The 12478-nt window shown below is 42.4% G+C and overlaps 1 protein-coding gene across 4 annotated transcripts in view; it reads left to right on the top strand.

Annotated features, from left to right (window-relative positions):
• Positions 1 to 12478, top strand: part of LOC100220728 (D-threitol dehydrogenase) — a 29590-nt gene that overhangs the window by 4768 nt on the left and 12344 nt on the right. For all 4 annotated transcript variants that reach the window (XM_072934887.1, XM_030283247.4, XM_072934889.1 and 1 more), the window contains exons 2-6: positions 3239 to 3475; positions 4095 to 4172; positions 5790 to 6006; positions 10666 to 10874; positions 11389 to 11461. In XM_072934887.1, coding sequence (XP_072790988.1) covers positions 3239 to 3475; positions 4095 to 4172; positions 5790 to 6006; positions 10666 to 10874; positions 11389 to 11461 — 814 coding nt within the window. The remainder of the gene's footprint in view (positions 1 to 3238; positions 3476 to 4094; positions 4173 to 5789; positions 6007 to 10665; positions 10875 to 11388; positions 11462 to 12478) is intronic.

Here is a 12478-nt window from a genome sequence, read left to right as displayed (position 1 = left end):
TACATTTAGGTCAAGAACAAGGCACAGGAAAGGTAATAAGTTTTGAGTACATCTTTATTACAAATATGCTGACTGTATGATCCATATCAAAGGAACTGAGCAGTCATTTTTTTTCTGATTGAGTTTGTATGTGCCTTATGAGAGTGTTGTCTCTGATCAGGACTCCAATCAGGTTTGCTCTGAGCTTTGGCAAAAGATTCATTCATGTTTATATTTGGGATGTCCTCTCCCTGATTTTTTTGCTGTATCCATCAGCTCCTGTGCCCTTTGTCATGGTCACTTTTGGTACATCTCCTCAATGGAAAACAGTGTTACACTTTTTTTTAAAATCTGAAAGGAAGTTAATGACTCATTGTAAGCAAAAGCATTAATTTTAGCCAAGTTTGTTCTGAATTAAAACTCTTATTGCCATCTGTTACCATCTATGATGACTCTGTAGCAAGGAGCAGGGATTGAACTGTAAACACTCAGGAAATTAGTTTCAGCAGGATATTTTGCAGGCAGATTATTTCCTTCTGGATCTCAGCTTTCCTCACAGTTGGAGGCATTTGGGCTCTGCCTCTCCAAGCAAAGGACAATGGCATCTCCAGAGTGATGTGAGGTCCCAGGCAGGGCCCAGTTTGTGCTGGGAGGGCCAGGGTGGTCAACCCCTCATTTTAAACCCCCTCATCCATACTGGACATCATGGAGTTGTCCCTGCCACCACTGTGCCCATCATCCCAGTGCTTGGCTCTGCAGTTGGAGCAGATTTTTATTTTCTGGCTGTTTTTGTTCAGCAGTGGGTGCTGGCAGTGAGGAAACCCTCTCCAGTGTGGTGCCCTGGCCATGGTGACCACCTGCCTGGGTGACCTGTGTTTTGCTAGCCAAGGAGCTCCAGGAAAAAGAGCACTTTTCTCTCCCTGTGGCTGTTATCCTGCTGTTTAGAGCCTGCTCTCGAGGTGAGGCTGGTTCAAGGAATTTTGTGGATTCCTCTTATAGGCAAATATGGAAAACCCAGCAGCAATTATGAAGCTGTGGAAACAAGAAGCTGAAATGATGGCAGGTCCCAGGACAAACTCAGGTTATTCCTCAGTGTGTCAGGCACTGGGTATCTGGATGATGACCTTTCTGGTTGGCCACTCAGGACTCAGTGAAGTGGCAGAAGAGAAATGCCTTAGGAACCATGGCCTGGCATGCCCAGGCAGCACCAGGACCAGCCTGGTGTGCACATCCAACCCAGGCACCTCCTGGGATGGATGCTGTGATGTTAAAAGGTGGTTTATCTGTATCAGAAGACAGATAAGAAAGAGATAAGCTGTCAGTGGGTAGGCATTACAGAAAGAGGGCTGAAATGAGAAGTCCAGCTAATACCCACAGAGCTGCACAACTCCATATGGACCTAATGAAATCAGTGCATAAAAGTGAGATTCTTTTTCATTAGGGAGCCATCCCACAGAGCAGGAATAACATATGTTCATCCATGGCCACATCTGTTTCTGAATGTCTGCCCCCCACCTCCTCCACCCAGGAAGGTTACGAGTCAGAATGTAGTGATAAGTCATGATAATTACTTGAATTTGGCTCTGGCTCTTCTCCCTGAGGAATGAGATCTCTAATCTCTCTTCATGATGGGCTCCTGCACCCAGCTTTCATCTTCTGACCCTTCCTGAAGTATCTACATTGGACAGACTGACTGAGGTGCAACCTGACATAAGATACTCTTCCACAGTAGCGAAAATGTTCCTGCTGCTTTCCACCAATGTGGCTCAGGAGGGAACCAGGGCAAGATTTTCTTGTTGGTCATGGGATGAAAAGATGAGTCCCAGAAATCCAGATGTCCCAGTTTCTGCTACATTTATAATAAACCAGCATATATTTGGCCTTAAGGTCTTCTTTCATTATAGTGTAATGTGTCCTAAATGTGGGCTTGTGAATGCTTTCAGCAGAGTTTCTGTGCTATCAAGCATCCACAGATAAATGTGACTATCCAGGCTTAATTCCCTCACCACTAACAAGCTCACAATGACACCAGTTTGCACAACAGAGGAGTTCAGTATCTGCTTTCCTCGATTTCCTTGTCTGATCCACACACTCCTGTCTCAGAAAAGCTCCTGAAATCTCTCTTTGGGAGCCATTAACCTTACTTACCCCCAAACCAAACTAGTTTTTCACATTCTGTTGCCTTTGTGGATGCTTTTGCTGGTACATCCCAAGGGATGGCTCATCACTCGTTGTGCATGATGTCTCTAAACACAAAAGGGAAATGTGGACGCAAGAAGCACCATTAAAAGTCGTGGTAGAGACAGTGAGTTCTGGAAAACAGAACTGTTTCTCTTTTCCCTGGAAATGCAAAGACTTGAAAGCATTTCTGCTCGCCGAGATAGGTGGATGAGCTGTTGTTTCATTGCAACGCACACAGATGCAGTTAAATAGTCCCAGATGGAATCTGAAATATTCCATAGCAGCCTCTTGGGCAGCGAGTGCATTAACTGCCACAGGAGAAGGCTGTAAAGGCTCCCATCTGGTCATCCATCAACACTTTTCTACATTATCATCAGCAGCCTGCTTGGAGGGAAGGTGTGCCACATTTCTGAAAATCCAATTAGATGATAGCAGCCAGTTCTCTTTTATCCTCTCTGTTGCTGAGCCATCCAAAGCATTTTTTTTAGATTAAAGAAACATAATTTTCCTTCACAGGGGCTGTGCTGCTTTATCTCTATCATGACCTGTTCTTTCATGTGCTTTATAATTCCATATTAATTAGGATTTTAACCATTTTCCTGCTACTGAAGTGGGACACACTAGTTTGCAATTCCCAGATCTGCCTTATGCCTCTTTTTTCCCTCAGACTGATATAATTGCCACTCTTCAATTTGTTGATAGTTGCTCTTTTGAGAAGAGAGAACTTCTTGCAGCACCTCAGTGTCAGGGTTTGATGTCAGTCTTACCCTGATGGATCAATTTACTTTGACTCAAGGTTTGCAGGTGTTTCTGCTGTGACTCTCAACACCATAAGCTAGGACGAGCCATCCTCTTTTATATCCTGATTTTCCTTGAGAAGTTTGGAGATTCGTTGCTAAAGAATTGTTTGCAAAGCATGGAAAACTCACAAGAGCTCCAGAAACATTTCTAGCAGTGTTACCTTAAAAGAACAAGTTTCTGTCTGGTTTGGTGTTTATATAAACAACAAATTAATGGCAACATGTTAAACTTTCAGGTAAATAATTAGTGTTTTCTCCAATATAATTTTTTTCCCCAGGCATTACATGCTGAGGACGAGCACTTTGATATAGTCTTTATTGATGCTGATCAAAGGAATGCTGTTCAGTACTACAGCTTTGTCATGGATAACCACTTGCTGAGCATGGATGCAGTGATCTGTGTAGAGAATACACTCATGAAAGGACAAGTCTACCTGGAGAATGTATCAGATGAAAATGTACTAGCTCTCAGAAAATTAAATTCAGTGATTAATTCAGATCCTCGTGTTGAGCAGGTTAGTACAATGCCATTGGTTAAGGTGCCCGCAGTGCTGTATCTATGGATTTTGCAAAGTACTCTTTAAAATGCTTCTTTTGTTGGTGCCATTATCCAAAGGACCTAAAATGAACTCAGATTTTATTATAATTCACCTCACTTGAGCTGTAGGTATGAGTTTCTATATTCAGGAGTGGTCCCTGCTCTGTCTACATCTTATAGTGTGTTAAAGGCAAGATAAAAGGAGAGCACTTAGGAGTAAATAATCAGCTCTACAGCACAACTAAAGAATCACCACTCTGCTTTAAAGGCTCTGGGGGCTGTAGGGCATCACCAGCATAACAGGAGTCAGCAAAGAGAATAAAAAGAAGAAGTAATAGGATGCACAGAAAATATGTTGTGATTTTAGAAACTGGAGAGACAAGATTGCATTTTTATTCCCTGGCATTTGTGTATGCAATGAGTTTGGAAGAGGGATGGGAGCAAATACAAATGCCTGAAATGTTTGTGTTGGATTCAGCTAAAGAACATGAGTAGGGGAAAAACTAATGTGGCCTGAGGATTATCCTTCATGTCAGTGGAATCTGGGTGACAGAAAGCCAGGTACCAAGCAGATGAGAATTGTTTTGTATTTGCAGGTGATTTTGCCTGTGCAGAGTGGACTGAGCCTCATTCGGAGGAGCCCTGTGCCTCCAGATGCAGTGATTGAATCCAAGGTGGGTATTTCATCTCTGTGAGCATTTCTGGGAACATTTTGACTCTGCCAAGGACAAGGACAAAATAATTTTCAGAAGTCTGGTGGCAAGAACCCAAACATGTTGTCCCATGATCATGGGTTTAGCAGCTTAGAGGTTGGCACCTTTTATCATCACCAGTGCAGGGTTGCACTAAAGCTGATAAATGCTGATTCCTTGCAAAATCTTTCAGATCAGCTGGTCCTGTGATGAATCTCTGGAGTGACTGGTGTACTGATCACCAGGCATCAGTGCCCAGTGCTCTCCCATCCTTCCCATCCAGAGGATGTGGGAAGATGGAGCTGAGGACCTGCTGAAATGAACCAGGACAACATTTCTGAAATAGTTCATTTTTTTTTTTGCTCAAAGACAGCACAGAACGCCCTCCTGTGCTCTCTGAGCTGGATATTTTCATGGCCCTACATTTTGCTTTTCCTAAGGAAAAAACTGTGCTTTTATCTTTCTCTGTTTTATGTAGTGGGCATCATCCAGCTGTAATGAAATTCCCATCTGGAATCATAATGTCCTACCTCAGTAAACCCAGACCCAAACATCCTGGTTGTTTTGCAGTTCCTGAGCATTGCCAAAGCTACACCCAATGGTAATTCCTGGCATTTCAAACTCAGTATTTTAAACATCTTGTATTTTGCATTTTGATTCCAGTTGGGGGGAAATGATGTATGGCAGCTGATCAGATGACAGCTTGGTTTAAGTTATTGGCTGATATCTTTATTTGTGCACCAGCCTTGTAAAGATATTTTGATTGCACTCTACTTGACCCAAATCCTGCCTTTGGAACCTTGTTCTTCGCCTCTTAGCTGAGCCTGAGGGAAAGACTGGGCCCTGGGGATGAAATAAGTGGAAGACTTAATCAGTCAACTTCTAAGACTTTGTACCGAAGCCAGGCTAGGAAATGCCATATCCTACTCTCCTGAAAGTGGAATGGTTGTAGCATCTCCCCAGTGCACAGCCCTTCTGCTCCATTGTCTGGCACCTTAGTGCTCTGTTTGAGCTTCATGTCTATATGGATAAGGGGACTTTTTGGCTTGGATTAATGATACTTTTTGTATTAATTAATGGGCCAAGAAGACATGGATCCCTATTGTAATTGTAGAACCCAGTGGGAAGAAATTACAATTTCTGACTCCAGTTCAGAAGGTGAATCATTTCTTTATCATAACTATACTATAATACATTAATATATTATTTAAAGGAGATACTAAAACCACAAACCTACCTTTTTTAACTACCATATCTAACCATAACTCACAACTCATGACCCTCTCTCTAGAGTGCAGCCCCAGGTGGGTTGGATTGGCCATCAGGCTCAAACAATCCTCACCAGAATCCAATCAAGCACTCACCCCAGGTAAAAAATTCTCCAAGCACATTCTACATGGGAAAAACAAGGAGCAGAAATAGAAATTGTTTTCTCTTTCTTCCCTCTGAGCTTGTCTATGAAAAGGTCCTGAGAGAGAGAAGAATGTGCCTGCCACAGATCCCTGCTGGTGCTCCCACCTCATTCTCGCCAGCAGAGTCCTTCAGAGCTGCCAGTGAGCTCTGCCCCTCACTGTGCAGCGTGTTTGTGCTCTGTTGCAGACAGAAGTGCTGAAGGATGATGTCTTCTGGGGCTGCAACCAGCGCCGCATCCTGGAGCGGCTGCGTTTGGACGGCAGGGTGGCCTATGTCACAGGAGCAAGGCAGGGAATCGGCAGGGCCTTTGCCCACGCCCTGGGGGAAGCTGGGGCTAAAGTGGCTGTGGTGGACCTGGTCCTTGCCAAGGCAGAAGCGGTGGCATGTGAGCTCAGCCTCAAAGGTAAGTGGTTTATTTTTATCCCCCAGAAAGGGGGATGTTCCCCTTGCCCTGGGTTCCCACAGGTAAGCACTGAGCGTGGTGGACACTGCAATGGGTGGTTTTCCTTCAAACCTCACACTACTCTGTATGAGTTAAAATAGAGGATTTTCAAGCCATAGGCACAAAGCTTGTCCTGCCCTGTCAGTGTTGTGCCAGCACTCACTGATACCACAGTGAGAGTTATTTATCAATATAAACTCTTCTAGAGAGGCAAAGTGATCCAAACAAAATTCCTGGCTAAAAGTGTCCAAAGTGGTAAGCCATGGCTGACAGGAACAGAGAAAAGTCACTTTGTGCAAGTGAGGTCTGTGTGACCAGCACTGAACAGAGATAGATGGTGCTGCTCAAAGTAAATCATGCAGGTTTCACTATGAGTGAATGAAAGATACAGCCCACAAACTCACCTAAATCCTCTTCCTGACCTTCTGTCTGTACCATGAGCCAAAACACCAAAACAGGGTAGTTGTATTGCCAATCTGAATCTCTCACTGTGCCCTTTAAATTGAAGATAAGTATTTTTTAAAGCTCTCTTTCAAACATGTGTGCAAGGCCTGATATGGGAACAAAATACTAATAGACATAATAAGTAAAATCCCAAATAAGAGGTAAAATCCTCTACAAGCCACTCCTGTTTTAGCAGTAAAAACAGAAAATGTTACATAAAATTGAATTTCCCCCTAGAGCTGTACTAAACTGCAATTGTAAAGGGAAAAAAGAAAACTGGAAATATAATTTTAGTGATAAAAGAAAGGAAGTATTACTCATTTTATAAATTCTTCTGTGAGATTGCACCTGAGCCTTCTTCAAAGTTCAGTACTTCATTGTCTCTAAAGATGGACAATTACACAGGAAATTTTCACATTCCCACCTGGATAAAGTCACCAAGTATTTGTTTGCCCTCTGATTTCTGCAAGGGATTTGGCCATTAGAAACCATATTCTCCAGCAAAACCAGCCCCTGCCGATGCATTTATATCACCCAGTCTCAGGAAGAGACAAGGATTGGTGTCATTCTGGTTTGGACATTGTTCTGAGGCTCCCCAGAGAACATTTAAAATAAAACATCCCTGTCTGCACAACCCCAGCTCTGCTAAGCAGGAGACACTTCACACAGAGTGTCAGTGCAATGGTTAAAGCTCTGATCCCTAATAATGACCTAGAAGAAAGTGTCCAGTTCCTATTACAAATTCTAGAGTCATCCAGTCCCTCCTTCCCTGAAGCTTTTCACTCACTTATGCACTGGAGCCATATGGTTTTGGCATAGTAGTTGTGCCCTACACCTTAACTCTCCTTTTGGACATTTTTTTCCCTGTGAGATCCTGCATATCAAGCAGAGCTATTTGGATAGAAATGGGCTACTTGATAGAGCCATGAGACTTTAGATGCCAACAGCCTATTGGAAAATGAACTTAACTCATCTCCAGGGCATTTTCAGTAGGAGTTTGATCATCTACCCTTCAATGGCTGCCCTACATCTCTGCTCCTTCAGCAGTGGGCTGCCAGCCTGGAGGAGGTGGGGGGGTTGCTCCAAAATGCAGTCGGAGAGGTCATGAGGCATAGCAAATATTATTGCAGTCTAAAGCAAAGAAAATCTCACTTCTCACTCTTTACACATCTTTATCCTTTGAGGTCAAATATTATCTATCAATTTGACCAGTGCAGCTGGTCAGGGCACATCTCTTCCATCTCATGATGGGTTTTGAGGTTTTGAATTTATTGTCGTTCCCTGTTGGAACAACCCCCAAACTTTGTAAAGCTTTTGTGAAAAGGAATTATATCCAAATGCCCGTTTTTGGAAAGGATCTGAAAAGGTCAGGTTTTCAATATTTTTCTCTCCAGAGGTAACTAGAGATTCTAGCCTGGACCTCAGAAGCTTTCCCTTGAAAACTTTTTGTTGAAATCAATGTTTCCATGAAACATTTTGGCTTCAAAGAAGTATCACACTCTGCTGGAAATAAATTTTGACAAAAAGGTTCAGCTAGCTTTACTCTCAAAATATTCACATGAGTAAATTGAAGCAATCATAACATTAATACGTATTTTTCCTGCTGTAATAAGGACAAAGGGGCTGTGATTTTTTTTCTTCTCTATGGCTGTAGATCTCTGATAACTCAAAGTTGGAAGCTCAGCGCCCCAAGTCATTCCCATACTGATACTTTTTTAAAACATTTTGCTTAGCTTGCTTAGAGCTGCTCTGCTTCTTCTATCAAGGAGCCCTTTCCTGCCTTTTGGGATGGTGCCATCATTTCATGATGAGTTTTAAACATCAGAACGCCTGTGATCTCAGTTTTAGCTTTGTTAGACAGCTCGGGTGTACATCCCTTGGCTGCAGGGCTCTTTGTTTTTAGATCCTGTGTGAATACCTTTTTCAATAGTTACTAATGGATCCTGACTGAAGAACCAAAAATGATGAAACATTACCAAAAAATCCTAAGGGTTACCTTCCACTACACACACCTCTGTCTTCAGGGGGAATCACTGCCTGTACCCTAAGGGAAGAATTAGTCTGATGGGATTTTTAAAATGTGCATTTTCACTGTAAACTATGCAAATGCCTTGTGCAATGTCACTCCTGATCTTCTTGTCTATATGCAGCGTGTTACTTCCATTTACACTGAGAGACCAGAGATGAAGCCCGTGGCAGGGGGACGTGTGTGTGTCCCTGCAGAAGGACACCTCAGCATATCCAGCACAGTGATTGTCTCCAGCACAGAGCCCCTGGGCTCCTCTCCTGCCCCTCTCATGACAAACCTGCCTCCACAAGCCCCACAAAGCTGAGCTGAGTGCTGTGGAGATGCACTGGCCCCACCACGCACCCAGCAGCATCATCCTGTGCCGAGTGTCTCGCCTCTGACTGTGTCTCTAGATTTGAAGCTGTTTTCCCATCATTTGTTTTATTTATTATTTTTTAACAGGTGGTTTGAGGGGACAGTGGAGAGACAGAAAGTGGTTTCCTCCCCCCTCCCAGAGTGCAGGAGTATCAGATGAATTGATTAAGGTGGAGTGTGGGGCTCTGGTTTGAAGTGAGCGTGGTTTCACTGCTTCTTCACTAGACATTCACATGTGGCACCTTTTGTCTCATTTTTATAAACTGACCTATAAGACGAAGCTCTATATGGGGTGAGAGTTGGAGGGCAGGTGAAGAGTCTTTCTGTTACCATTAGTAACACACTTGCACCCATTTTATCTGTAAATTGAAAAAGAAAGATTGCAGTTACTCCCTGTGCATTGCAAGTCTTGATAACAATTAGGGGCCGTCTGACTATTCTTATTCATTCAGCATATTTAGCATGAAACCTGCCATAAAATAAGAGGTCTTGTTTTGTGCCTGAGCATGCATCCATTTTTTAGTTGTCTGTATTTTTTCTCTGCCATGGAAATCAAGAGAATGGTGTCATCACTGAAAGGGACAGGATCTCCTATGCCCTGGCACCTCAGAGTGGCATCACCTTGGTTTGTGCACTCTGACAGGCTCCTGGAGGCACTGGAGATGAGCTTTTCCATGCAAAAACCTCTTTCCTGCCATTTTCTTCACACACACCACTGGGCAATTCCTGCTTTGCCTTGCTTTCCTGGAAGCCTCCATCTCTGCTTAATTTTGGGAGAGTCTCCTCCTGGAATAGGCTGATCCCTTCTTTTGAATGTTTCATCAGAATGATCTAAAAGAGGTACCAGTGTGGAACAGATTTATCATTTATATAGAAGAGAAATATCTTGCTTTAATAGCTGCAACTTCTTACCCAGACTGCTGATCGTGGTCCAACCCCACTCGCTGCCTCCCTCCTCCCTTAATTAAAACCCATTTCACCACAGCCCTTACTGGTGTAGCCTTTTTTGGCTTTGAGGCTGGGTATAATCCCAGTGGTATCAGGTGCCTCAGCAGGCTTCTTATGCTGTCTAACAATAAGGTTATTTAAAGCTGATTTTTATAAAAAATTAAATGAAGTTATTTACAGATCAGCCCTGGTACAAAAGTCAATGGCTGGATTATTTTAGGAAAAAATGCAAAAAATTCTTCAAAATGTTTCAAATTTGGTAAATCACTGCCAATGTTTGCATTATTCTGGCACAGTATGATTTGCAATAAATAAGTCGCTATGACTGCCATACCTGTGCACACTCAGGTGTTCCCACTTAGCTCCCACCTAAAACTGCTTTGGCTTTGTCTGAGGCTCCCATCTCCCTGCATGCTGAAGTTCACCCAGAGATGAGTTTGGGATGAATTAATTTGATTTCTGTAGCATCTTGGGGGGAACCTGGCAGAAGAAAAGCGTGTGTAGCTGGGGAAGCTGCAGTTGAGGCTTTGGACAGAAGATGGTGCCGCGTTCCAAGCTTCGTCCTGCCCGAGTGCTGCTCCCACACCTGGGCTCCAGGCTGGGCTCCAGCCCGCAAACCTCGCAGCACTCAGCGACTTTATCATGGTCCTGCAGAAACAAACACGCCTTCTGCTGCTATTTGTGGAGTAATGAATTAAATGGGAATATCTATATGCACACATGTATGTATAAAATATAGCTATATATAAAATATCTCTATATATGAACTAAAAAACAATCAAAATAGAATTTTTTCCCCCTCTCTGAATTCCTGTGCTGATTCCATCACTCTTATTTCAATGCAGGCATTAAAAGCCTTGCCCTGGCAGCAGATGTAAGTAAGCCTGAGGATGTGCAAAGGATGGTGGATGCAATTGTGGCTCGCTGGGGCACAGTGCACATCGCATGCAACAATGCAGGAATCAATCTGAACTCTGCAAGTGAAGAGACTTCCCTGGAGGAATGGGACAAAACTTTTAATGTTAATTTGCGAGGATTATTTTTGTGCTGCCAAGTAAGTGTGAAATACTGCACTGGTTAGTTTTGCAAATATTAACATTCTAAGTGCTTATTTTATCTCAGGATATAATAGCACTTTATTAATAATTATCACAATAAAATTTTTCCTCATTTTGGTGGAGTTTGGGGGAGATTTGCTTTATATTAATTACAGATTTTGGTTAATACATTCAAAAGCAGGTGGTACTTGCTGGATACCCAATCCCAGGCATTAAAGAATGCCAAAACTTTTTTGAAGGGTGATTATTTAAAGAGTCCAGAAAGCTTGGAGGGGGGAATTCCCAACACTCGTGATTTTTTTTAAAAAATATTGCCAACAGTAGAGAGGTGTGAAACGGCAATGGGATTTTTTTCCTGCATCAGCCATTTTTATACCAAGTTTTTATATCAGGTACTTAAAAAAAATGTGTTAGCACATCAACTCTTCTGAAAAGACTAATTTATTACCATGTCATTATTAGCACAATCACAGAAAGGGTCACTGGTCTTTCCTTTAATTTCTGTCACAGGCTGCAGGCCGCATTATGCTGAATCAAGGATATGGGAAGATAATTAACACAGCATCTATGGCAAGTTTAATAGGTGAGTGATGAGAGCTAACAGTTGTGCTTCAGAATCCATATTTTAATTACTACCGATGCTATTTGAATCAATTAAACCTGTATTGGGAAGGAGTAAATCACTGACATTTCGTATTAGAGGAAATGTACTACAAAATTTTTATTGATATCATTTTTCAACATTTATCTGTCCTCGATGTTTTAGAGCACTTATTACTTTTTATAGAAAAGGCGGAGTCACCTTCTCTGACTCTGGTGCAGATACCACAGGAGAGGTGCTGTTCTCTCCATGCTGTTCCTTGGCATGTGGGAACCTGAGCCCACAAGAAGCTTACAAGCCACCCAAAGGATTTTGTGCCAATATTTGCCCTGGTCCCCGTGGGTTTTATAACATTCTCATTGCCAACAGGTGCCTGCACCAGCGCTGCTGAATCAGCAGTGTCATCAAAAGGACCAATAAACCATTGCAACATATGGAATGAAATCCCCTACTGCTGAGCTAATCTGGAAGGCTGCTGAGCTGAAGCCCATGTAACAAAAATTGATCAATTACACAAATTAAGCATAGCCCTTTAGGAATTTATTTTATTGGTCTGGACATCTGTTGCAGTATTGTCCAAATCCAAAAATCAAATGGTGCCTTGGGTTGCCAAGTTAGGCAAGAAAATCTAGTAGCTATAAAAGTACAACTGAAAACCCCTGTATTAATATCATGTCCATCTGCTGAATGTTACATAAATATGCAGTCTTTTTTATTTTCCTTTGGAATAATGTTTATTTTTACTGTGCCCAGTTTGACATTCAATGTCATTCTACTCAGTTTATTGCACAGTAACTTTAAATGGTTCTTCAAAAATCCATTTATAATGTTGTTGTTAATATTTTTTCAAGTGCCTTTACCAGCTGTTTTACTTATGCTTAAACACAGGCACCATCCCTTCATACCGACTTTGTAAACTTACAAAAACTCCCCAATAAAAGTAGTTCTGAAAAGATTGTGAGGTTTTAAATTTCAAATACCTCGGGCTTTCCTTCTCTG

Source organism: Taeniopygia guttata, chromosome 12 (assembly GCF_048771995.1).
Source record: "Taeniopygia guttata chromosome 12, bTaeGut7.mat, whole genome shotgun sequence".
NCBI lineage: Eukaryota > Metazoa > Chordata > Aves > Passeriformes > Estrildidae > Taeniopygia > Taeniopygia guttata.
Note: the sequence above shows the minus strand (reverse complement) of the source record. Positions and strands in the feature narration are given on the sequence as shown.